Source organism: Hyaloscypha bicolor (assembly GCF_002865645.1).
Source record: "Hyaloscypha bicolor E unplaced genomic scaffold K444scaffold_182, whole genome shotgun sequence".
NCBI classification, from domain to species: Eukaryota; Fungi; Ascomycota; class Leotiomycetes; order Helotiales; family Hyaloscyphaceae; genus Hyaloscypha; species Hyaloscypha bicolor.
Window position 1 is genome coordinate 3,810,203 of NW_020194684.1, and position 24,135 is coordinate 3,834,337.

General features: G+C 44.1%; 5 protein-coding genes across 5 annotated transcripts; 4 read left to right on the forward strand and 1 right to left on the reverse strand.

Moving 5' to 3' along the window:
* Positions 1 to 1,826: 1,826 nt before the first annotated feature.
* On the forward strand, positions 1,827 to 2,718 carry K444DRAFT_669335 (uncharacterized protein; the record flags this gene model as incomplete). The annotated part of the gene is made up of 2 exons (XM_024887516.1): positions 1,827 to 2,610; positions 2,668 to 2,718. The coding sequence occupies exons 1-2, from the start codon at positions 1,960 to 1,962 to the stop codon at positions 2,716 to 2,718; spliced, it is 702 nt and encodes a 233-aa protein (XP_024728481.1). The 5' UTR covers positions 1,827 to 1,959.
* Positions 2,719 to 8,477: 5,759 nt separating this feature from the next.
* Positions 8,478 to 10,475, forward strand: K444DRAFT_620663 (uncharacterized protein). Its single transcript, XM_024881756.1, is given in 3 exon segments — positions 8,478 to 10,388; positions 10,405 to 10,406; positions 10,445 to 10,475. The coding sequence occupies 1 exon segment, from the start codon at positions 8,541 to 8,543 to the stop codon at positions 10,122 to 10,124; it is 1,584 nt and encodes a 527-aa protein (XP_024728482.1). The 5' UTR covers positions 8,478 to 8,540; the 3' UTR covers positions 10,125 to 10,388; positions 10,405 to 10,406; positions 10,445 to 10,475.
* On the reverse strand, positions 10,217 to 11,028 carry K444DRAFT_234460 (uncharacterized protein). Its single transcript, XM_024871262.1, has 3 exons — positions 10,959 to 11,028; positions 10,438 to 10,909; positions 10,217 to 10,383 (listed from the first exon to the last, which is right to left on the reverse strand). The coding sequence occupies exons 2-3, from the start codon at positions 10,867 to 10,869 to the stop codon at positions 10,309 to 10,311; spliced, it is 507 nt and encodes a 168-aa protein (XP_024728483.1). The 5' UTR covers positions 10,870 to 10,909; positions 10,959 to 11,028; the 3' UTR covers positions 10,217 to 10,308.
* Positions 11,029 to 18,810: 7,782 nt separating this feature from the next.
* Positions 18,811 to 22,379, forward strand: K444DRAFT_620664 (uncharacterized protein). Its single transcript, XM_024881757.1, has 2 exons — positions 18,811 to 19,734; positions 19,807 to 22,379. The coding sequence occupies exons 1-2, from the start codon at positions 19,002 to 19,004 to the stop codon at positions 22,038 to 22,040; spliced, it is 2,967 nt and encodes a 988-aa protein (XP_024728484.1). The 5' UTR covers positions 18,811 to 19,001; the 3' UTR covers positions 22,041 to 22,379.
* A 436-nt stretch (positions 22,380 to 22,815) lies between these two features.
* Positions 22,816 to 23,466, forward strand: K444DRAFT_545690 (kinase-like protein; the record flags this gene model as incomplete). The annotated part of the gene is made up of 1 exon (XM_024876154.1): positions 22,816 to 23,466. A coding segment is annotated over one exon (651 nt), but the record flags the coding sequence as incomplete, so codon positions are not given.
* Between the last annotated feature and the right edge of the window lie 669 nt (positions 23,467 to 24,135).

Consider the following 24,135-nt stretch of genomic DNA (forward strand, 5'->3'; position numbering starts at 1 on the left):
AGATAAGCTAAGCTATATAACTAAGATATAATTAATATTAGATAAGATATAACTTGAGGCTATTAGAATAATATTAAGTATATTTCGAGTTACTTTAGTAATAGCTTTAAATATAGAACTCTTTATATTTCTAATTTACTATTAATTAGAGGAAAAAATATAAGAAATAGTAATAAATATTTTTATAAGCCTATTAATCTTAATACTTATATTTATCTTTATTTATATTATAGTAGTAAGTATATATAATTATAATAGTTAGTTTAAAAGGCACTATATATATAAAAGCCCTCTCAAATAACTTAAAGATAGCTTAGGAAAGAAACTAGGCGAGAAGCTAATTCGTAACTTTAAAGTCCGGGATCTATATATTATTAAATTATAATAGATACTATCTGAGGTAATTATTTAGGATAGCCGGGAGGCAGCCAAAAAGTACTATTATAAAATTCTTGTGACATATAAATACCTGGCTATTTATATAAACGAGAGCGGAATTAATAGGAAAGTTAGAATAGTAGTAGTAGTACTAATTCTAAATATATATACTTCTACTTATCTAGGTAGAGAATTAACTAGTATAATTTATATAGCCGAACTAATCGGGATCTTAATAGGACTTGAAATAGCTATAAGAGCTAATATATAGAAGATAGCGGTTTTTACTAATAACTAAGTAGCGCTTATAGCGCTTAGGAAGCCTAGGTACTAATTAGGGTAATATATTATTAAGTTAATTATTCTTACTTTTAGTAAAACTAATTATTAAAATATAGATATAGAATTTTATTAGATACTAGCCTACTAAGAGATAGAAGGAAACGAACTAGTAAATAGGCTTATAAAGGAAGCTACGGGATAGAAGCAGGTATGAGAAAGAATGGGAAGATTAATTAAAGTTAATTTAGATAATATGGCCCTGAAACTAAACTATCTTAAAAACTTCGGGTTAGTAGTAAAGACGAGATTATATTAACTAATATAGGATTAATGGGTCCAGGAGTAGAAGATAGGTACTATAAGCCAAATAACTTATATACTAACTTCTAGCCTCAGATATAATATCCTATAACTATATATAATACTACTAAAATTCCTTAGTTTAATTATTATATAGATATATATAGAGAAAATTAGGCTAAAATAGTTTCTTTCCTAGTAGAAAGTACCGGATATTATAAGTAGTAACTATAAATACGAACGAGATAATTAGATAGTTTAATATATTCTTTTGGTATACCCTATATTTAATAATCTCAGAAGAGAAGTTTGGAATAAAGGAATAATAAGACTAGTAAGGATGGACCTATAGGAAATCCTAAATATACCTAAGCTAGCTAGGAAGGCTATAAGTTTCATGATCCAAACTAGATTTCTTGGGTAATTTGGAGCGGTATTATAAAACGAGATATCTTAAAGGCGAAGTACTAAGATTCTTGGATATTATAGTATATATAAGAGTTAAGAGCACCTGTTAGAGGATCTTGACTTCTAATGTAAAACTTCTAATAATGTAAAGTAGTTTCATAGTTTAGCAAGCCGCATAGCAGCCAAATGGCAGCTGGGACGGTCTATGAATTCAAGTCAAGTCAAGTCAAGTCAAGCATCCATTGCGCTGGTGCCTTCACAAACGCTGGCGAATAGAGCAAAATTCGGCGCCCTGACGCTAGCGTATGTGCTCCCTGGACGCTGGAAAGCGCTACGCTTCTCGCAGTCCCTACCACAACAGGCTTTCAAACTTGAGGATTGATTTGAGCTTTGTGGTCACCTGTGCTATGAGCCGGTGGGGTGCAGAACGCTTCGGTTATCTCCGAGCATTAAACCTTATTCCGGCCATCGCGTCATTCTTCGAAATTCCCATCCGCCATCTCCGCGATCTCACAACACTCCGTATATCGCAAGACTCCATGCACATAACGTTACGGCCGAGCTGAGTTTCCCACAAGATTCTTTAACATTATGGGTTTGCCTTCGATCAACCCCCCGATACGAGTTCTTATCCGGACTCGCCTGGCCCAACTCCAGAAGATTGATCCTTCCTTTGACAAGGCTGATACAGAATTAATCAAAAGGCTCTGCGATAGGCTATCTATTACTGGTGAAACGACAGTTAGACATTTTATTACGAGGATTTCGGATAATAAGAAGGTGGATGATAATAGGGTGGATGACAATAAGGTGGATGACAATAAGGTGGATGACAAGAAGGTGGATGGCAACAAGGTAGATGGCAACAAGACGGATGGCGAGAAGGTGGATGACAACAAGGTGGATAATAACAGGGTGGATGGCGAGAAGGTGGATGGCGAGAAGGTGGATGGCGAGAAGGTGGATGGCGAGAAGGTGGATGACAAGAAGTTGGAACGAGTTGATATCATTTTCGACTATGGTTTACCAATAATCGAGTGTCAACCTCGGGTTATAGCATATTCTATTACAGTCGAAGGTTCGGATTTGACTATTAAGCAGCTTTCCCATCCAAATATAAGGAAATTCGTAAACTTGACGGTAAAGATATTCGAGTCGATAAATCTCGAGAATAATCGATGTTTTCCAAATCGACCAGATATTCGAGCAGAGACTCGAAGACAACGGCATACTGTACTTCCAGTAAGTAAGTCTAGCTTTAATATACAAAATTTGATCCTAATATCTTTATAGACATAGGCATTTCCGCTATGCCATTATAACCGCTGGGTTGTTGGCTCTGAGCAGTAGTTGCATAGGGATATTTTATAAATAAGGACGGCACATCACAAAAATTTGGAAGCTCTCACGAATTCTTTATTCTTTTCGTAGTGTTCTGAAATCTAGAGCCAAAATTACCTATCGCAACCTGCTTTCTATCTACTTCAGATCATATGTCTAACGTCCATCCCTATGTGCCGGAAAACCCTACGTACCGAAACGACTTCATAGGTTATAGGTCTCAAATCTCTACTACATAAATATATAAAGTTATAATTAGTTTACTGTTATTCCTTAGCTATTTCTCTATAAGGGTTCGGTTTTCAGTAATAAAATACTATAGTTATAGTTATAGTTATATTATTAATTGTCCCGTTACTGGCGTTAAAAGCCCTTTCGGCTATTCCCCCCTGCTTTATTATAACTATTAGCCTGTCTCCAAATTTCGGGACCGTAGCACGAAGCTCCTATTAAGAAAGAATATAGCTCTAAAGTTTAAAGACATAAAGCGGAAGGAAGCCTTTATGCCGGATTTATCCAGATAAAGTAGGAGGAGGTATATAATACGGCAAGAATCTTAATAAGCGAAGAAGTATTATATTTACAGTTACGCTAAATTAATCGTATTATATTGCATATTATACGAAACTCCCGTGAAGTGTAGCGTTATTCTAGAAGTTTCCATGAGTAACCACGTACGTGTCCTGCTTTTACACCTGCCACTCAGTCGTTCTAATCCCTATCCCCATCTCTATGTAAGGTACGGAGGTAATGCCTTATAAGCAACCGCGCTAGTAAAGCCCTTGTAAAGGCCTCCCTGCCGGGAGAGCCTCGAATATACGATGCTAGATCGAAACGCAATAGAGTCCCTCTAACTACCCTCTACTATCGTGAGTATAGGCGGCCCTTAAAAGAAGAGAAGGCCCAAGGCTAGTAATACCTTACTCCGTTAGAGGAGAAAGCCCTCGAAAGGTATTTAAAACTAATAACTAACCTTAGGAATCCTATACGAATTAAGTGCTTACTTGCCCTCGCCTTTAATATCGCCCGCCAGCGTTCGACAATTAAAGCAGCTAAGCCTCTAGGCAAGAACTGGCCTCGGGGCTTCCAAAAGCGTTATCTAGTACTTAAATCATAACGAGTGAGGGTGTTGAAATTAGGGGCCTGAGGCCCCTAATAGGCTTAGTAAGCCCTGGAACAGAGCTTTAGGGGCTGTGCACTAATGGAACAGAGCCTTAGGGGCTGTGTACTAATGGGGCTTAAGCCATAGGCTTATTACTGAGTAGATTATGCCCTGTAAGGTTAATACAGGGCATAATATGCCCTGTGAGGCTAAATCGGTTCAGCTGAGGTTGAATGGTTTAGTATAAGGCTCTCTGGTTTAGGGGTTTAGTACATGTGACTTAGGGGGTTCAGGGCTATATATACGGGCTACTTACTACTATAGAACAGCAGTCAATTCAGTACGTTTTACTTGGTTTACATTGCAAGCACGTGACCCTAGCTATATTGCTTTAGCTAGTTTAATAGAGGGCAATGGCCTAGGAACGCTACGAGAATAATATTTATAATAAGATAGTATATTAGTTTAAGGTAATCGGAGAGGTATTATAAGACCCGGCTATCCTCCTAGAGAATGTCTATAATATAGACGAGACTAGAGTTATGTTATATATACTTAGCTCTATTAAGGTCCTAATAAGGAAGGACGATCCGCGAGACTATAGAGGCGCGGGCGTTAAGTATACAATAGTTACCGCTATCGAATGCGTTAGTGCAAACGGTAGGTCTTTGTTACTAATGATTATCTAGCTAGCCACTGCGAAGATACCTTCCCGGTCTAGATCAAGATGCTCTGGTAGTATAATAGTCGGACTTAACGTCGCGCTAAAGGGGCCCTACTCTTTAGTCGGGGAAAGCGAAGTGTCCCGGGAAAGCAATATATCCCGTACTACACCAAAATTACTATGCGATCACAGACACTTGAATTGCACCACAACACCAAATAACCCTTAAATTAATATATAATTGAGGATATAATCTCTTATTACTCTAATACTATAAAATCTATATTTTGAGCTATTAAATCAGTTAATATTACTAATCTAGGTAGTAAAGAACACAGAACCACCTCCTCCCTACTAACCTCACTATTTATATCCTCTTATACCTCCTCTACCTCCTTATCTAATTCCCTAGACTCTTCTAATATTGCCCGTATATATAATTAATTAAGAGGGTTCCCCTTTACCCGGTAAGCTTGTTTAGATACAAGTATTACAGGATCAAGAGGGATATTAGTAAAGATTACGGAATCTTCGACCTGTATACAATCGAATTCAGCTTGCTCCTTAGCTACCTTATCGTAAAGTAATTGGTATTTAATTCGAATGGCTTCAAGCTCGCTTTCCGTAGGTTCGTTTTGGGGATTACGAATTGGTATTAGGAGCTCGGGAGAAATAATTATATTAGTTCCAAGGACTTGCTTCTTTGCCTGTGCCTCCAGATCTCTCACTCTCTTCTTCCTCTCTCTCTCTGCCGCTCGTGCGGCAATTCCTACTCTTTTGAGAGCTTCCTTTTTAGCTAATTTAGCCTTTGCGAGCTGTCTTTTGGCCTTCTTTAGCTCCTCCTCTATTATATTCCTTACTTTAATCTTCTTCTTTTCCAGAGTATCAGATACATTTAATTACCTCCCTCTTTGGAAACTAAGCCGTATATTTAGCTTAGCCTTATAACGTTCAACCTGTACCTTGTGAGCATTCTGGGCATCCAGCTCTTATAAACTTCCAAGCATTAGGTAGTTCTTGGTAGCCTTAATTATAACTGAATACTCTTTGCAAGGGGAGGAGCTTAAAGTATCCAGAATCTTATTATTGAGATTATCGAGCCGTAGAACGCATTTGTTATATAAAGAAGGAGGTTTTGGAAGGGTAGGTAATTAGTATTCGTGAATAGGAGCAGGAGCAGGTATAGTAAATCGTACGTTTTCTATATCCGATTTAGTTTCCGATTTAGATCCAAACTCCAGGAATTAAAGGCCAGTATCTTTCCTTCTCTTTTTGCTATACTTCTTGAGCTTTCTCTATATTGCTTTGAAACTGACAGGCCAAATTCCAGTATTCTAAAAGGCGTATTTAATTATATAAATAGTAAATGTCTTCTTCCTTATTCCAGGAAGATTATAAAAGAAGTACTAAATATTATATTCCGGCTCGTACGAGCAAATTACATTTATAATATTAACCTATTAGTAGTGTTTCTATTTCCTAAAAATACTAATATTATACGGTTAAAGTAAGTAGGTTTAGTAAGAGGGGAATTAGACGATTTATATCTTATTAAACGTAGCTTTTAAGATAAAATCATCTGCTTAGTAGCAAGTTACTCCGTTAATTAAGAGAATATACTATTTCTTATTAGGACCGTAATTATTATACTTAATAAAATAATCTAACCAAACCATATAAATACCCTCGTTTATATATCCTATAGAAGAGACTATAATAACCTTATGGCCGGTTATATTTTCGTGGAACCAAGAAACTATAATCATAATTCCAGGGATAATTACTACTAGAGAAATTGCTTTACTATCTGCAGATATATACTCAATTATTATAAGAGATATGCGATTTTCTAGTATTCCTGTATATATCTCCTTAATTCCAATTGGAATAACTATTTCCTTTCCTGCAGGTATACAAATTCGTACTTCTTTCTCGTCTATATTATATATCCGATCCCCATGGCATATTCCAGTTTCCTCTAATACCGGACGATATTCAGTTTCAAACCAGTCGCATAGGCTCTGTTTAGTATAGAGATCGATGCGGTGGCTCGCAATGGGCTTTGTCTTAATTATATAGAGTTCTGGAGTGCTCTTTAGCTATTGAGAGAATGTAATGGGCACACGTGATGGCGCATGGACAGGTATCAGATGTCGTGGATCTAGTTTCCTATTTTGGGTACAGCTTGCGATCGGAATCGTATGGATCGCATGGGATTTCCTAATTAAGTAAAGGGCTTCGCATGCCTGGCTAAGCACTAGGGAATATATAGGGAGACGCTCCTAGCTTTGGAAGGGGCATCGATTAGTCTCTTGTTGGAATCAATTCTTGGAATCAGTTACACTTGCAAGCGTCACTCCGCAGCTTACTTACCTTGACTACTTGTGCATCACCCTGCTATTACGTGCCTTACAGAGAACCACTTCCAAGATAGAGCCGTTTTATTATCCTCCGTTTGTATCCATATTATGCAGTTATATATTATTTGCTTCGTGGCTCCCTTCCCTCTATTAATCGCATGCAATACCGTATACTGAATTAATGCCTCGTATTAATTAGGACAGAGGATTTTGTTCTGCCTTCCCTTTTATACTCTTACTATCCCCATCTTCTTCCTCTCTCTCTGCTATGCGTTCCTTACTATATCTTTATTTCGTATGCAATACGTACGTACTGCAGTTATAGGAGTCTCTTCTGGATTAGCCTTGAGGAACTGAATAGCCTTACGGAGCTTATCCTTCTCTGGTATGTTACGGGGAAGTGTATTCTTGGGGAGATTGCTTAGGCGAGCCATTACTATCGAATTTGACAGATTTTCAGGGTAATTTGGGCTGGTGGTAATCAAATTAATTAATTTTTACTATGGGTATTCCATATAAATTGGAAATTTTTGCGATCGGTACGGGATATATCGCTTTCCCGGGACACTTCGCTTTCCCCGACTAAAGGGTAGGGCCCCTTTAGCGCGACGTTAAGTCCGACTATTACTGTCTCTGCGCCGGTTTCTTACCCTAGGTTTGGTGCTCCTGATTAGCCCTTCACCTTGTTTTAGTCTCCTCGCTGTAGGTTCGGCACGCTCGAGAAAGGTAAATAACTTTTCCGCCGAGATGTATATGCTTTGGGTTAGATCAGTGAATTTGGCACTAAAAAGCTTCAGGAGGCCAGTCAAGTCCAGGCTTGGCAGAAATACCTAATTTCTGGTATCGATAGGTATCGATGCCAGAATCGTAAGGTATCAATACTATCAATAAAGTATCGATTCCTATCGATTCCCGGAACCCAATTCCCCCCTTTAATTGCAATTAACTTTAGAACCACTTCCCTTATAAGAAAGCTTTTGGTAGCGCAAATATTCTACTTAATTTAGGCTTTCTATTTAGCTACTTATCTTATAGTTTAGACTAAAAGTCGTCTCAATGCGGCTATTTTAAGCAAAAAATAGCTTTTGAGATTTTCGTGAGGCTCGCTTATAATAAGCGTTCCGATAAGAGATACGAATACGATACTAAATTTTCCGAATACGAGAGCTTTTTTAAATTAAAATAATATTAACTTTTATTAATAATATTAAGTAATTCCTTTAATAGAAAGACTAGAAAATAAATAAATTATAAATAAATATATTATTATATAAATTAAATAATAAATGGAAGAGGTAATTTAAGGCTAAGTATCGATTCTTGCGATACCTAAGTAATACCATCCAGTATCAATACCTTATCGATACCAAAAGTATTTTTGCCAAGCCTGGTCAAGTCATGTGACTGAGAGTTGCGCTTTCTCTCTCTGCAAGCCATCGGGCAAGAGACAATGAATGATTGGTTGGGGAAAAAAGGCGTTAAGGTGTGTGCCACGTGGGTAGGCTCCAACACTGGGATTCGGCTCCCGTCGCGGGGTAAATGGACCTGTCAAGCCATTTGCTCGTGTATGCAGGATCGGCGTTGATAACCCTTAATCGTTATTGTTGCCTGATCCCCTCTCTATGAGAAGCTCTTGCTGGAGCTTATATTCATCCACCCTTCTTTTGTTTTCAAGTGTAACAACCAAGTCTATTAATCTATTACGATGTTCTCATTACTCCTTCTCCTCGCTCTTTGCAGCCTCGTTGTTCTAGCGAACCCACACCCTCGCGATCAGAACTTAGTCAGATCAAGTTATCCTTATCAAATTGTCTCGAAGCCTCACAATACACCTCATTTTGAAGTTGTTCCAGCTTTCTTGCTAGGAGAACCTGTGAAGAAATCCCAACAGCCCAGACCTTATACTCCAGTTCAAGGCAGACCTCCTTCACACGTCGAAACTGTTCTAAAGGAAGATGTACCGTCTCAAGTATTGCTCAAAACAGAAGACCAAGATGTCATCGACGAGTATATTGGGGAAGTCGACGAGACTTCTCCTGATCAGTCACTTCCTTGTATAGGAACATGGTGCAAAGGATACCTCGATCTCATAGATTCATGCCAGAAGGGATTTTTCAAAAGGCGGACATCAGTTCCCATCGGTTCCTGTTTGGAGATGTCTCCACCTGTAGAGTATCCCAACAGCATGATGGTCGTGAAACCCGCGATTTGCTCAGATGGAACACTAGCAAAACTGGCTATATATAAAGACAGGAGTTGCAACTCAATGATCATCAATTATCAACTCCAGGAAAACGACACCGATCTGTGTCTCGCGACTGCATTTCTGTATAGATTCAATTTGGTGCTAGGAGTAGCTTTGAGCAGCCTGAAGCCTCTTTGCAGAGACTCTGCAGAATACAACAAATCGCTCGCCGCAAACGCAAGCATCGAGCTCTTCGCCGCCTCAACGAAGCCCATCCAGTCGGTTCAGGAAGGCGGCTGTGCCGGTCCCTTCAACAATGTCTTTCTTCCAACCGATACATGTCTCTCGGGCGACTACTATCTCAGCTACAACATGCTCATTGCGGCGACTCCGGCGTGCGCTAACGGGCAACGGCCCTGGCTGCTCTTCTATAACGCTCGCGGCTGCGTGGGAACAACCAGCTATGTTGTGGGAGTACCATCGTACCCTCCACCTCCAAACGTATGCTTGTGGTCTGCTTATAACGCTCCTCAAGCGCGGTATTGGAGCATGATCTGGCGCTGCGGGTATTATTTACCACAGCCACCTTCATATCCAAACCCGCAAGGAGCACAATTCCATCAAGCCGCTATCGCTCCTCCTGCTCCTTGCCCGGATGCCCCGAAGAGCGCGGTGGTCATCCCTTGCTCGCCTTGCAATGGCTCCGAAGTCGGCAGGAACGAGATAATTGTACTTCCTACAGGCGACTGCCTCGTTACCCCTGGCGACGGGATCGAGATTCTTTCACATGGTGTCTGTAAAAATGGGACTCGGGCTCAGTGGGCCCGTTTTGAGGACGAAAATTGTGGCAACGGTAACATTTCCGCGAAGTTTGGCCTCGTCGATGTCCCTGACCGATACCAAGCTCCGGACCCATCCAGGCATTTCGACCAGGTTAAATATCTCGACAAGTGCATTTCTACGGGTATTGAGGACGGGGTGAAAATCCGCAGTGTGGCATTCTGGTGCGAGGGGCTGCAGTCTGGGAAGGAAAACTATGCTGGGAATAGGGATAGCAAGCTGGATGGTGTTCCTAAAGTCGAAACTTATCATTTTGAGATGTGACGGATCGAGAGCAAAGCATTAATTGGAATACAAGAATTCAACCATTACAATAACTCGGTGAGAGGGAATTCTGATAAGCTTATTGTAACTTTGAGGCTCGAATTGAAACATTTGGCTTATACAAGGATCGACGTCAAGAGAGACAGCTCTGTCGCTCTCAACGCATTATCCACTAGAATATCGCTTATAAGTCCTCGAGTCGCAGTTGCAGGCTTGCTTGAGGATCAGGAACGAGGTTTCCTGCATCGTTGCGAAAGAGCTAGTAGCGTTAGATAAGATATCGCTTTTTCTAAGGGTTTATTGGCGAGCATACCTGGTCTGTAACTGTCTGCCCAACGAATAATTCTTTCTCTCCCACATTATTAACTCCAATACGTGGACGCCACATTGAAACAGATGCCTTCTTGCTTCCTTTGTACTCAACATCGATGCCAATTACGACGCGGATATCGGCATCTGACCCGAGAATATACTCATTTGCTAAACGTGACAAATCCTTCTTCTTTTGCGAGTAGGACAATTCAAGGATAACGACTGGATATTGTGCTTCAAAATGTTGGAATGAGGTGTCTGGCTGATGTGAACCGTATTTAGTATCCTCAAAGTTGATTTCTGCAGATGTACTGTTTTCTATGTCTCCTGCAAATACCGCTGAAGGACTGCCGCTCTGGGCAATTGTATCTAACTGGCATAGGATTTCTTGTGTAATATAAGATTCGAGGCTTTCGTGCAACGAACCTAGCATTCGGAGGACATATAACTTGGCTGATGGGAAGTAATCGTATCTGCCATCACATTAGCTAAGTAGCGGTTATGAGCGCACTTTATATATACCGAAGTTTGTATTCGTAGTAATCTCAGAGATTGACTTTTCGGAGTTGGTACTGAAGATCTCTGTAACGATACACATCTAGCGAAAATCGAAGCCAGTGTTCGGCAGCAGGCAGACTATATCCGTCTTTGTATCGTCTAATCGCTATAAGAATCTGTGAGATAGATGTCGAGGTTTTCTCGTCAGTCGCAGGAGGCGTTAGTGGACTCGTAAAGCTTTCGGGAGGCGTAGTTTGCAATAATTACTGTACATTTATAATGGATTTCAGTGTAATGGATAAGATTGCAATTTAGTATTGGGCAAGCTATACTCGACGGGAGGCGGCATTCTGTTGTTTGCTGTTGATGTTATCGTCGGCAAATTGGCTGGCGGAAATTTGCCGGCCAATGGAATAGAGTTCTCCCGTTCCGAACTCTTAGCCCTAATAAGCCCGCCGCGTCAGCTACAGCCCTGAATCTGATAAACAGCCACAACTACTAGAGGCTTAGTAAATGATTACATAATTGAAATTACAGTGTAAATATTATGGGACGTACGGGGTTTTTTCGCACTAACTAAATTCGTTACTCGCTTTAATCCGACGTACCGACCCGCGTGGCGATCTTGTATGAATCTGCACGCCATAGCAGCCACAAGGCTAATGACGATTCCCTGTATTATAGTAAGGCCTTAGAGCTGGGATAAGACTTCTTTATAAGTATTAGGGATAATATAAGCTCGGTAGTCGAGTTATAGTAGAGGAAGTCTATTATATTATAATAGGAGACTCTTTGCAAATTAGGCGTGAGGGCGATAATGCGAACGTGATTTTCTAGTAGGAGGACTTTAGGGTATTCGGGAATAGCTACGGAATTTAACTTATAAGAAAATATAGGAGATATTAAGGTATATATAGATTTTAAGATACTTGAAGTCAAAGTACCTATTATTTTTTCCGGTATATAGGGTTTTCCGCTATACAGGAATGAACGTTAAAAAACAAGTAATTTATTTATTAAATATAATTTATATAAGGCTAAACCCTTTAAGATCTTATTACTTTAATATTAATTAAATTCTTCTTTAAGTTTTAAGAGCTTTTAAATAATAAGAAATTATTAAAGTAATATATTTATAAAATAATAAGAATTCTTAATAAAGCTCTTTTATTAAAGGAGTCCTTTAATTAAATTTAATATAATTAAATAAATATTATAAATAAGAATTTATTAAGTTACTTATAAAGAAAATTATATATATTTATCATTCGATATTTTTAATATTTATATTATAGTAGGGAATATAATTAACCCGCAAGACCCGTTAACAGCCCGCTACGGAGGTCTTCACGGCTAGCTTAGCCGATATCGAGAAAGCTCTTACCCGTAAACCCGCTACGGACCCGAAGACGAAGTTACCAAACTGGTGCTTAAGCTTCCTTGATCTCTTCGACCCGGAACAAGCGGAATAACTGCCCCCGCTACGTGGCCCAGGAGCAGACTACAATATTGAGCTAGAGAAGGTCGATGGCAAGACACCAACGGTCCCATGGGGCCCCCTAGCATGTTACGAGACGAGCTTTTGGTCCTCCGGAAGACCCTTACGGACCTCTTGGACAAGGGCTTTATACGGGTAAGTAACTCGCCCGCTGCGGCCCCGGTACTCTTCGTACGGAAGCCGGGAGGAGGTTTACGGTTTTGTATCGACTACTGCGGGTTAAATAAGCTCACCCGTAAAGACCGTTACCCGCTACCCCTGATCTACGAAACGCTTCGGAACCTCTCACAGGCTCGATGGTTCACAAAGCTCGACGTTAAGGCCGCCTTCCACAAGATTAGAATAGCGGAAGGGGACAAGTAGCTAACGGCTTTTCGGACCCGTTACGGACTCTACGAATGGCTCGTTACCCCTTTCGGACTCGCAAATGCCCCAAGCACGTTCCAGAAGTATATTAACTGGGCATTACGGGACTACTTAGACGAGTTTTGCTTAGCGTACATTAATAACGTCCTGATTTACACGTCCGGAAGCCGAAGGGACCACCGGGAGAAGGTCCATAAAGTCCTTTAACGGCTACAGGACGCTAGACTATAGCTAGACGTCGACAAATGCGAATTCGAGGTTAAATCAACCAAATACCTCGGGTTTATTATCGAAGCAGGGCAGGGGTTACGGATGGACCTAGCAAAGGTAGAAGCCATTACTAGTTGGCAAGCCCCTACGTCCGTAAAAGGCGTACGGAGCTTCCTAGGTTTTGCAAACTTCTACCGGCGTTTTATTAAAGACTTTTCGGAAGTTACGGCTCCACTTACGGATCTCACAAAGTACGACCTCTCCTTTACCTGGTCAAAAGCGGCGAATACGGCCTTCTCACGGCTGAAAGAGCTATTTACTATGGCCCCGATACTGGCCCAGTTCGACCCGGACCGGGAAACGATTATGGAAACGGATGCCTCTATATAGAGTACAGGTAGTACCCTATTCCAGTTCGATACTAACGGACTCTTACGGCCCTGTACTTACTACTAACGGAAGAACATCCCTGCGGAGTGCAACTACGAGATCTACGATAAAGAAATGCTAGCCATTATTAACTGCTTGCAAGAATGGGACGCAGAACTACGAAGTGTAAAGGAGTTCTAGATCCGTACAGACTATAAGAACCTTGAATACTTTATAACGGTCCGTAAACTAACTGAACGGTAAATGTGCTGGTTATTAGTTCTCTCCCGGTATAACTTCTCGATTATTTACTAACCAGGGAAGGATAATCCCCGAGCAGATACACTATCTCGAAGGGAACAGGACCTCCCAGTAGGTACTACTGATAAAAGATTATAGCTACGGACGGCCTAACTAATCAAACCAACAATGGTTAGTAAAGGAGCCTATAGCCGTATTACGCTCGCTCCCGTAACAGCTACCCGGAACCAAGGAAGCATGACCCAGAACAATGATACTACGGACCTGCCTAGCCACTTACGGAGTCTACCGGACGACCTGCAAGCTTTATGGAAGGCTAGTCAAGACGAGGACCGTATATATATGTAAATGGCAACTACGATCCGCAATAAGTAAAGAGTATTCCCTTTATCCTTAGGAGTTCGAGTTTCACTATCAGAGTGCTCGCTATTAGCCTCCGGAGCGCTCCTATTCAGAGGACGCTACTGGGTTCCTGTTTCGGACGAGTTACGGACGAGGCTTATCCAAGTTACATACGACTTACTGATTTGCGGACACCCTGGGAGGGAAGGGACTATGGCTATCCTGATGCGACAGTTCTTTTGGCCCGGAATAGTATAGTTAGTACGGCGATTCGTACGTAACTGTGACTCCTGCGGCCGGAATAAAGCATAGCGGGACCGTAGGTAAGGCTTCTTGAAGCCACTCCCAATCCCGGATCGGATATAGAGGGAAATCTCAATTAACTTTATTACACAACTGCCCGTAAGTAACAGCTTTACAAATATCTTGGTAATAATGGACCGCTTAGTAAAGGAGCTATCTTCGAGCCCTGTAATAATATGACAGCGGAAGCCGTAGCGCTTATATTTATCCGTATCTTCTACCGCCACTTCGGGTTACCGTCCGTAATAGTATCCGATCGAGGACCCCAGTTTATAGGAGCCCTATAGTCTCGGGTATACCAACTCCTACGGATTAATCGATAACTCTCAACGGCTTTCCACCCAGAAACAGACGGGTCTACAGAATACATAAACCAGGTTTTAGAACCGTACCTTCCACCAGTTCGAGCTTTTATAGACTAAGCCCAAGACGACTGGGCTAAACTACTACCAATGGCCGAACTAGCGATCAATAACCGGGACTCGGTTTTAACGGGCGTCAGCCCCTTTTTCTTATTCTACGGATACCACGTCGAACCCTTAGAGGTTACAGATAGCCTACGGACCGGAACAGATACGAGCCCTGTTCAACGAGCAGACCAAATCGTCCGTAAACTCCGCAAAGCAACTGAATAGGCATAAATAGCCATAGCAGCAGCCCAATAATGGCAAGAGGACTCAGCTAATCGCTCCCGCCAGCAGAGCCCGCAATACCAAGTCGGTATACCACCAGGAGTCCGGAACGTCTTCCATGCAAAACTCTTATGACTAGCGGCTACGGACCCCCTCCCACACCAAGTTACGGACGACGCACAGCCTCCCTTACAATTAGTTGCGGATACGAACGAGTATGGAGTAGAAGCGATCTTGAAAGAGAGACGGAAACAGCGAGGACGGGGCTGGGTTCGAGAGCTCCTAGTCAAATGGGAAGGTTACGCAAGGCCCACTTGGGAACCAGCTGACGCCTTAGAAGAAACGGAGGCGCTGGACTTATATGAAGCGGAAAAGAGAGCTGTAACGGACGGAACTTAACCCTTACGGACCGGAAGCTTGGGTTTACGGGAGGGTAATGTGACGGGTTATACCCGTAAGTTGGATTCGACTGCCGTAAGCAGTTCTCGTTGCCCCGTCAACCACCCGTAAGAGTCTCACGGCTCTTTTTACGGGCTGAGCGCCCGTCATCTCTCCTTTTCTTCTTTTCAAGCAATTCTTCTTGTACTTTGCAGGAGCTCGCAATAGACTATATTCGACCTAACCTGTCACACTTATTTGTGACGACGGCACGTGCTCTGCAGAGCCCCCTAGGAGCAGGGTTCAGTACCGAAGCGGGTGCTAATCTTATGGTTTCTCAAATAGGGCTTCTCAAGGCGATTCTTTCCTTTCCTTCTTTACTTACTTGTTTCTTACGTAGCTAGCCTATGAGAACGATCCTGTTAGCCTCCGATATGCACTCCCATATGCCCCTACAGAGCTTGTGATCCCTTGTACCGTTACAGGTATAATATTAATAAAACGGTTATAATATATATAACTAGTATATTATAATAAGAACTAGAAGTTAATAAATTAAATAATATAATATAAATATATTAACTATTATAAGTAAAGGTATTTCTTATTCTTATTCTTGTTTATTTTATAAAGCTCTATTAATAAATTCTATATAAAAGCGGAAATAGCTCTAAATATTAAAGAAAAGTATAGGATAGTAAAAGATAAACCGTTTTATAAAGAGCTATTTAAGGATATATTAGAGTTATATAAGCAGACTTATATATTTCTTGCGGCTAGTAGGGGGAAGGAATTAAGGGGGTTATATCTGGATTATTAGTAGGATATTATAAGGTTGCTAGAGGTCAGCGGGGAAGAGTTGAAGGAGAAAAGGGTTAATGTGTTGGGGGTGGGGCTTTTGGAGGGGTGGTGTAATGAGCCTTAAGTTGAGTGATGGGGGTCGTTGTTGAAATTGGCTTTGTTGGAGAGGGGGTCTGGATAGAGCTAGAGGAGGGGATGTAGAGCTTGCTGTACGGTACTGTAGGAGGGCGAATTCTAGCTCGGCATTCAGTTCTAACGTTCTAAGAGAAGTATAGGAGAGATAGGGACGGCACACTCGCTTAAGGCTTACGTGATTCATTCAACTGCATGTGAGCTGAGCTCTCTACAACACTAGTATTGAAGATATCTTGATTTCCAAACTAACTCGTTAACCAGAACCTTATCCTTTCTTTCAAATATGTGCAGCCCGATACAAAAGCGGGGGCGACTTGGAGCTCTCCGCTAACAGCGGCAGTCTAACCGCAACCTAGCCCGTCCTCTGCTGATTTACAAATTACAGCCTCGTGGAAGACTGTGTCACCTCAAACTGAGCAAAGGAGCAGCAACAGAACCAATAGATGATCTGTGAAGATGAACCCGCTGCGAGGGCTTGCATCTTCAGATATCTTATGCAATAGAATCATGCGATAGTTGGCACAGCTGGCGTGATGGACTTGCCAATGGTGATCTGGGCCTCGGGGCGATCAACCCATTCTGAACAATCTCACGCACCTCCGAAGAAGAATATGCACATCAGCAAGAACAGAACCGAGTGGCACATGAGGTGATGTATGTGATTATTGGCTGCTCGTGCTATGGTGGCTTTCCTGCCGCCGGGAGCTCCGTCAGGGCTAATCATATTCTCCAACCGCCTCATTCTGCAGATGCAGGAGGCTCTAGGTGCGTCAATATTCACATATACGTGGCCCAATGAAAAGTAATTTGTCTCGATAAGGACTGAAAAAGGAAGGAGTGGGTCTTCCGCAAACGACGTGAGGCCGCTGCCTGCTCAGAGAGCCAACAGAATGTGATAATACAAATCGACTATACATGAAGCCACACTCTTCCTCTTCCCACAATGGGCAGGTGGCGCCTGCGGCAGTCCATTTGTCACCAAAGGCGTGGTGAGGATATTGGATTTGATTCGTGACAGTCCTTCAACACTTTCAGCATCCGGCTGCCTTGCTTTTCCTGGCCACGAGGCTGTGTCCCAACATTTCCCGCATTTTGTCAGATGACACTCGCTCTTCACCTCGCTATACTACTCGCAGCTACATATATGTACCGAGGAAAGATCTCCTTGAACCCTCCCGACATCAATGCGACTCCAACGCCGGATCCCAAGGTCTCTTTGACAACTGCCTCCCCTTGATCCTAGACTAGACTTTACTCAGCGGGCCGTTTCAGTCTGACAAGACATCGTCCAAGAACTCAGGCGCATACTACAAGATGGCACTGGTGTCTTTAAGTTCTTGTGCAACACCTCAACCTGACTCGGAGCCCTCAAGGCCCTCCATCGAACAAACTGCAGAGCCCGCTAACATTGTTATTGACGCTGTGGACTTACTTAGCCAGTTCCAGGATTATTGCATCACAAATCACAAATGGAATACCTCCGTTGATGGCCTCAAGGACATGCTCTTGGGAATTTGCTCTTCTGGGCATGACCATGATGAAGCGGCTTTTCCAACCTACCTTGCATTGATGGAAGTAGTGGTCCAATGCCGCAATACCGTAAAAAGATTTCTCGACCGTGAGGAGCAATTCAATTTCAGGGGTTCAACTCCTCACCCAGACTGGGATCGGAAGAGAATCGATGTCGTGGTTGACGAACTGGTGGGCCATGCCATCTCCCTCTATCTCCTCTCAGAGCTCCATGGCCAATCCCACGCAAAGTGAGCATATTCATCAACGCCCTGACTAAATCCAAGCCTTATAACACTCTATGACAGCACGCCCAAGCGTCCGCTAAGGATGCTCAAACCGCAGAGCATTGCAGCCTTGGCCCGTTCAAATCCAAAGATGCATTCCATCACACCAATGCATCCCGGAACAACATTTGATGTCATGTGAGATGAGCCCGCTGACACGCATGGAAGGTTCCCGTGCGCTAACAAGGCTAAAAGATACTCTAACTTCCGGATATATCTCGCAGCCACAGCTCTCTATCGTCGGACGTCGACGGTACCACGTCAGGTCCGGCTGCAACATCTTCTCACGCTCAACGACGCCGTGGGGCGCGAAACCCCGATTTATCGTGAATTCGTCAAATCTGAACCGGTATGTCACATGATGTCCCATCTCATTGAGTTGACTTCAACTACAGCTAAAGCCCCTAACCTACTTTTTCCGTTTGTAAATAATCGTGTTGCTTGCCTTTATCTAACTACTTTTGCCTGCAGGACTTGCTAGAATTGTTGCTTTTGCGTTTTAGTAAAGACGATCAAAGGCTTCGGCAGCGGATTGAAGATAACCAATTCGTTCTCACATGGCCAGCCAACAATGATAAAATTGGGCTTGATAAACGCGGCCGAGGGCTCCTCGACGACTCGTCGTCGGAAGTCAACATGTCAGTCATTCCACTATCGGACAGCAACGATGCTAGGAAATGCGTTGTTTGCTTTTCGAGACTGGAAGATGAGGAAGGGCGAGGAAAGTGGTAAGTTCATCGAGAGTTAGAGACTGCGTTGCGCTAGACGTGTCTGACAACGGCGTAGTCCGAAATGCGGAACCTTCCATCTACATCGACAAGTCGAGTCTGGACACAACTTCCGGGTCCGTGACACAAAGCCTCCAGCTTTAGAGTCAAAGCCAGAAATCCTTCCATATAAGTTGGCGAGTCGACCTGACATTCCCAAGGAACTAGAAAAGATGATCGTTTCCCACGTTGTCCACCTATTGGCAACAATGCCGGCGTTCGCGGAATGGGGTCCGCGTGCTGTCAGCGAAAACAAATGGACGGCCAAGGAGTTCACTGGAAGATTCAGTCGCCTTGTGGATAAGCTTCACTGCGATCTTACTATTGCAGCTTTCACTGATTTCGAGAAACAAGTCGCGGGCACAATATTGGCTCGTAAGCTCTTACTTCTGGCTGAGTTCAAGAAAGCTGCAAGATCAAGCCACTATGAATTATTGCAACATGTTCAGACCGAGCGAGACCATTCGGTTGTTGACAATGGGCCTGACGAGAGCCAAATTGCGTTCGCGGATAACCAGTCAATTCAGGGCCAGTTCGAAGCAGCCTTGTCATTCTTCCAAACCAATTCAAGGGCTTTCGATAAATTCACTGTCGGTATCAGGAGGTCCCTGTACTTTGACACGGATCCTGCAGCTAAGTTCTCCACAATTGAGGCAACTGTGAAGGAAGCTTACAAGACGGTGGGCTCTAGTCGCCAAGGGACTAGTACTAACCAAAATCCCGACGTCTCTGCCACATTTATGATCGACTGGGAGCTTCCCGAATTCATGAAATACGAAATGAGGAGCGGCGAGGTTGGGCCTGTCGTAACCATCAGTGGTTCTGCCGTCTACGGTCGCGCAGTGCAATGCTCAGCGTATATCGGCGAAAATTGGGCTGAAGAAGGCCCTGCGATTCTAGGCTGCATCGAACGGGCACTTCGATCGGGTTCGGGGCAAAATGGTACGTACCTACCTGTAGCTGATCTGCTCAAACCACCAAAGTGTACGGCTATTCTAATCAACAATTGTCCAGAACCGTCGGCTGAGCCTAGGTCGACGCGGATTTATGTGAAAATCCCGCCAGTTGAACGCCCTGCCGATGACCAACCCAAAAATGAAATCACAGGAGACTTGTCCAGCTTAGGGACACCCGCGGCTGATCTATCCCCTGGCGACGTGATGTCCCTGGACGGAGACCTGGGGGATACGCTTCAAGCACAGTTGTATGCCAGCGACGAATTCTCAGAATCCCATCAACTGACAGAAATCACGGTTTGCGGCTCACTAAAAGCCATTGAACAGGTGGCTTGTTGCCTCACATGGCTCACAGCTGCCATGAGGCGGTCCCCTCGGACCGGTAAGCTGTCTTATTCGGATGCCATCTTCGAGGACCGTACCGCTCTACAGCCAATCCTGTGGGGATGTAGCGACGCACAGTCCATGTACTTCGCCATATCCACTACAGAACTTGAGCCACTCACAGACGGCGAGCTGGGGATGTGCTGGACGCCGCTCTTCCCTTGCTGCATCATTGCGGACGGATGGCCCATTCCAGAAAGACCAGATTGGGTGCCAGGCCTGGAGATACCGCTCGACATGTTGACTTCCATATCTGGAGCTCGGGTTTCAGTTCGCCTCTCGTCTGGGGTGATCCTACAAGGCGAGTCCACTGCTCTGGTGCCCGTAAGCATGGTTTCCCTGGCACCGGGAAAGCGGCGGTGCCTCCTTTGGCACTTCTTGCAGCCAGAAGACGGAATGAGTACCGCCAGAGTCCTCAGGGAATTCGAAGAGATCTACAAACTCGAAGGCAGCGACATCAGAGATATGCAAAACATCCGGTCCTTCGTGGGATGGACAACACCAGCCCACGTATGTCTGGGCCATAAGGACTTTGCCTACGACGAGCTGAGACTGTGTGGCCCCGAAGAATATAAAGACCCGTCACAAAACGGATGGGTACTGAAAGAAGTTAGCTTTGCAGTTCAGATCAAGGTGCCTGCATTCGTCAACACCGAAATAAGAGCAACGGCCGCTCCAGCTTACACGGTGCCGGACCCACGCAAGGCCAAGACTGACCTGGGCCCCGCGAAAATAGGATTCGCCGGAGACTCAAAACTTAATGCTGCCTGGACAATGCCCGTCTTCCTATACGATTCCCAGGACAGACGGGCTTGGTTGGTCACCCGCGGCAGCGCCATTCTCTTCATCCTCCATGCCATGGCCCAGAGAAAGCCACCCGTCATCCTCACCAATAAGAACGACCAGGCACTTCCGTTTGCGGAGATATCTTCCGACGGAGGGGAAGCCGCAAAGAGGGCAATTGAAGGCCTCCGCGACTTGGTTATATGCAAAGACGAGGACGGGGTGGCCGATATCCGCTTGTGGGAGGCCATTCGGAGCATGCACCAAGTGCTGGACAAGATTGCGACCGCGTTCAAAGAGTCAACCGAGGGCTGTCTTTATGGCTGGGACCTCTTCTCAATGATCGACCCACACGTCCCCAACCCAATCAGGCGCCACCAGCCTCTGTCTAGCAGCAGCGGCATCTGGCCGAGGCTGTGCGAGAAGTACCCGGTGCTCTTCGTTGACGGGCTCGGCGACGTTATTATACCCAGCGATGCAGATGGCCTCTGCACAGAGTGGAAAGCCGTGCCTCCGGGATACGACTACCTCTGTGCCAGCCTCCACGCCCTCAACTCAATCTGCCGTCAATATCGACCCCCGGACCTCCGATACTTCCAATGGCTCAACCCGTCCATGCGCTTGGAATGTAACGAGATTTACAGTTTTGAATTGAACAGGGGTCAGCAGAGCATTAACCATCACAAGTGCATGCACAAAAACTCCAGGAAATGCACTATACACATTCAGAAGCTCGAGATCGTCAAGGACAAGGACAGCTTTAAAGAATGGTGTCAAAAACTATCCCGTAGGGAGCTACAGTCCAGCAAGGAGCTACCAATAGACGGCGCCATCGTCTTTGGGATCAAGCCCAGGTTCGCATGGCTCAGACGTTCAAAACAACGTGACCAGCCCAGAGATCCACCACTGCCGCATGTGGCGAAGGGGACGGCAGTACCTACTAACAACCAGCCCCAAGTGCACGTAGTCTTGAAAGCTCCGGGCGAAGAGGCCCCTCTCCAGCAGCGGATTCCGCTTAACAAGGCCATAGAGCCTGTAAGTAGGGGGTTGTGTGATATGTTCGCGGTCACGCTTCTATCAATCATTATTTCCTCCGTTTTCACGTACTTCAAGTTTCGGGTGTAAATCCGCTTCATCCGTTCGGTCCATCACAGGGTTTGATTTGCAGGATAGCGCTTTCGAAAAGCAATTGGTGGTAGCTTATTAGCTAGTTTTGCCGTTGTCATGGCGTTACGACTTATGAATTTTCTTACTTGATGAATGAATTGAGAAAGGCTCTTGCAAATAGGCAATTGATAACGTGGAGGTATGGATGACGAGGATCAGGGAGGAAAGGAAGGAGCCGAAGAATGAAGTTTGAGGTTCTTGGATAATGAATATGTGCATGTGTAATGTTTGTACTTTGTTAACGCGAAAGCAGGAGTCACGTCTAGTTAACTATTTCGGACATATTTTCTTCAATGCGATCTTAACTACTTACAATACTTCGCCAAGGGTGATGTGCTATCGAACGATGGCGTCCCTTATGAAAAGCTGTGCCTTCTTTGGCGCCAGAATTGACGGCACTTAGTTCACCTAGCTGAATAGTGGTCATTGGTTAAAACCATGCTCGGAAGCGCGAGTGGTGTTGCTGATTGGCGGCTGGCTAATACTCTGCCGACCTGTTTGCAAGGCGTAACAAAACTCTGCCATAGGCTAATTAGCTCTTCCTTATCTGAATCGAGAAAATGGATGTGGTTACGCCCGGTGACAGAGGTAACCGCCAGCTCGCAGCTTCTGCGAAGGCACGCAGCCCTTACGCGTTAGAGACAGGACCTGCATGCCACGCCGGCGCCGACGCCCAGAATGTTAAGAACTCTCAGGCGCATCCGGCGCTAGAAATCCCTACTCTAGAACTGAGGGAGCGTCAAGTGTGGTCTACCGTACTTCACCTGAACAGGTGGTTAAGTGCTGCAGGCCAGGAACACTTGGGGAGATCGAGCATGAACGCGACATTCTGGAGCGGCTCGGAGAGCACCCTCTAATCATCAAGAAGTTTGAAAGGGAAGATGCTGGCCAACTCATTCTTCAGTACCATCCTCGCGAACTACGTGACCTCTTGCTCTCCGGGACACACATCCATCTGGAGAAATGGGCATTACAAATTACTGAAGCTCTAGCCCACGTCCACGCCCACGATATCATATACCGTAACTTCAACTTAAGCAATATTAGAATACAGACGTCGCAAGATATCGTATTGTGCGACTTTGCCGGTTCGTCATTGGTCGGCCATACACAGATGGGAGTTAGAGCAGAAGTAAGGTTCTGCCGCCTGCCTTACCATAGCATGGCTACAGTCCAGGACGACCTCTTTTCGCTGGGCTCTGTTCTCTATGAATTGTCTACAGGATCAGTGCCGTATGCCACGCGCAAAGACAAGGATGTCGTACGGCTATATGGCATTAAGAAATTCCCGCCAGTTTGCAACCTTCCCATAGGGAAGATTATTACCAAGTATTGGAATGAGAGCTATCAAAGTGCCAACGAGGTACTGCTTGACCTCGTATGACTCCTTATTCTTGGTGTATCAAGGATATGCTGATCACCCATATTTGTAGCAAAAGCTAGTATAACGTCGTCATGTTACAAGTCGTCGATATGCCTTCCTCTTTCTATTTAAAGGATTTGTCCTCATGCTCTTCTTATGGACGACCGTACAAAGAGCATACCAGTGGTTGAGAACGATATAGACTAGTGAAATGTGATAAAGTAGATGTGAAAGGAGAAGTCACGTCGAAGCGGCGAAGCAAGCCATAGCCTTTCTCATTGTAAGGCGTTCAACATTGAATCAGTGGAGCGAAGGGACCGGAATGGGATAAAAATGGAATGGAATCAAGTCTGGAACATTTTGCAATTCAACGAAAGTATAGTGCAATAAGTTTTGGATTTAGATACAACTTCCATTGCTAATTCAGAAATTTCTCTCGCGGTGTATACTTGTAACGGCCACGCATACAGACCTGGGCTAAAGAGATGATGCCGATGAGTAACTCCTTCTGGTATGGATGGCTCAGGAGTGGATGCAGCGCTCCTTGCATCATGGATTATGGAGCACGAACGAAAGTAAACTACGGTGGCCATGGAACGTTACCACTAGCTCGGTTTCAATCATCGGGCGACGACCAGTGCAGAAACTCACGACGGAGGAGGTACAAGAAATGGACGAATACTTCGTGAG

Bases quoted from the DNA above. Each gene is read 5' to 3' on its own strand.
- K444DRAFT_620663 (XM_024881756.1), top strand. From the start codon at position 8,541: ATGTTCTCATTACTCCTTCTCCTCGCTCTTTGCAGCCTCGTTGTTCTA.
- K444DRAFT_234460 (XM_024871262.1), bottom strand. From the start codon at position 10,869: ATGCTAGGTTCGTTGCACGAAAGCCTCGAATCTTATATTACACAAGAA. The intron at 10,384-10,437 runs GTATGCTCGCCA...TAACGCTACTAG, and splicing joins GGCAGACAGTTACAGACCAG to CTCTTTCGCAACGATGCAGG.
- K444DRAFT_620664 (XM_024881757.1), top strand. From the start codon at position 19,002: ATGCCGGCGTTCGCGGAATGGGGTCCGCGTGCTGTCAGCGAAAACAAA. The intron at 19,735-19,806 runs GTACGTACCTAC...ACAATTGTCCAG, and splicing joins ATCGGGTTCGGGGCAAAATG to AACCGTCGGCTGAGCCTAGG.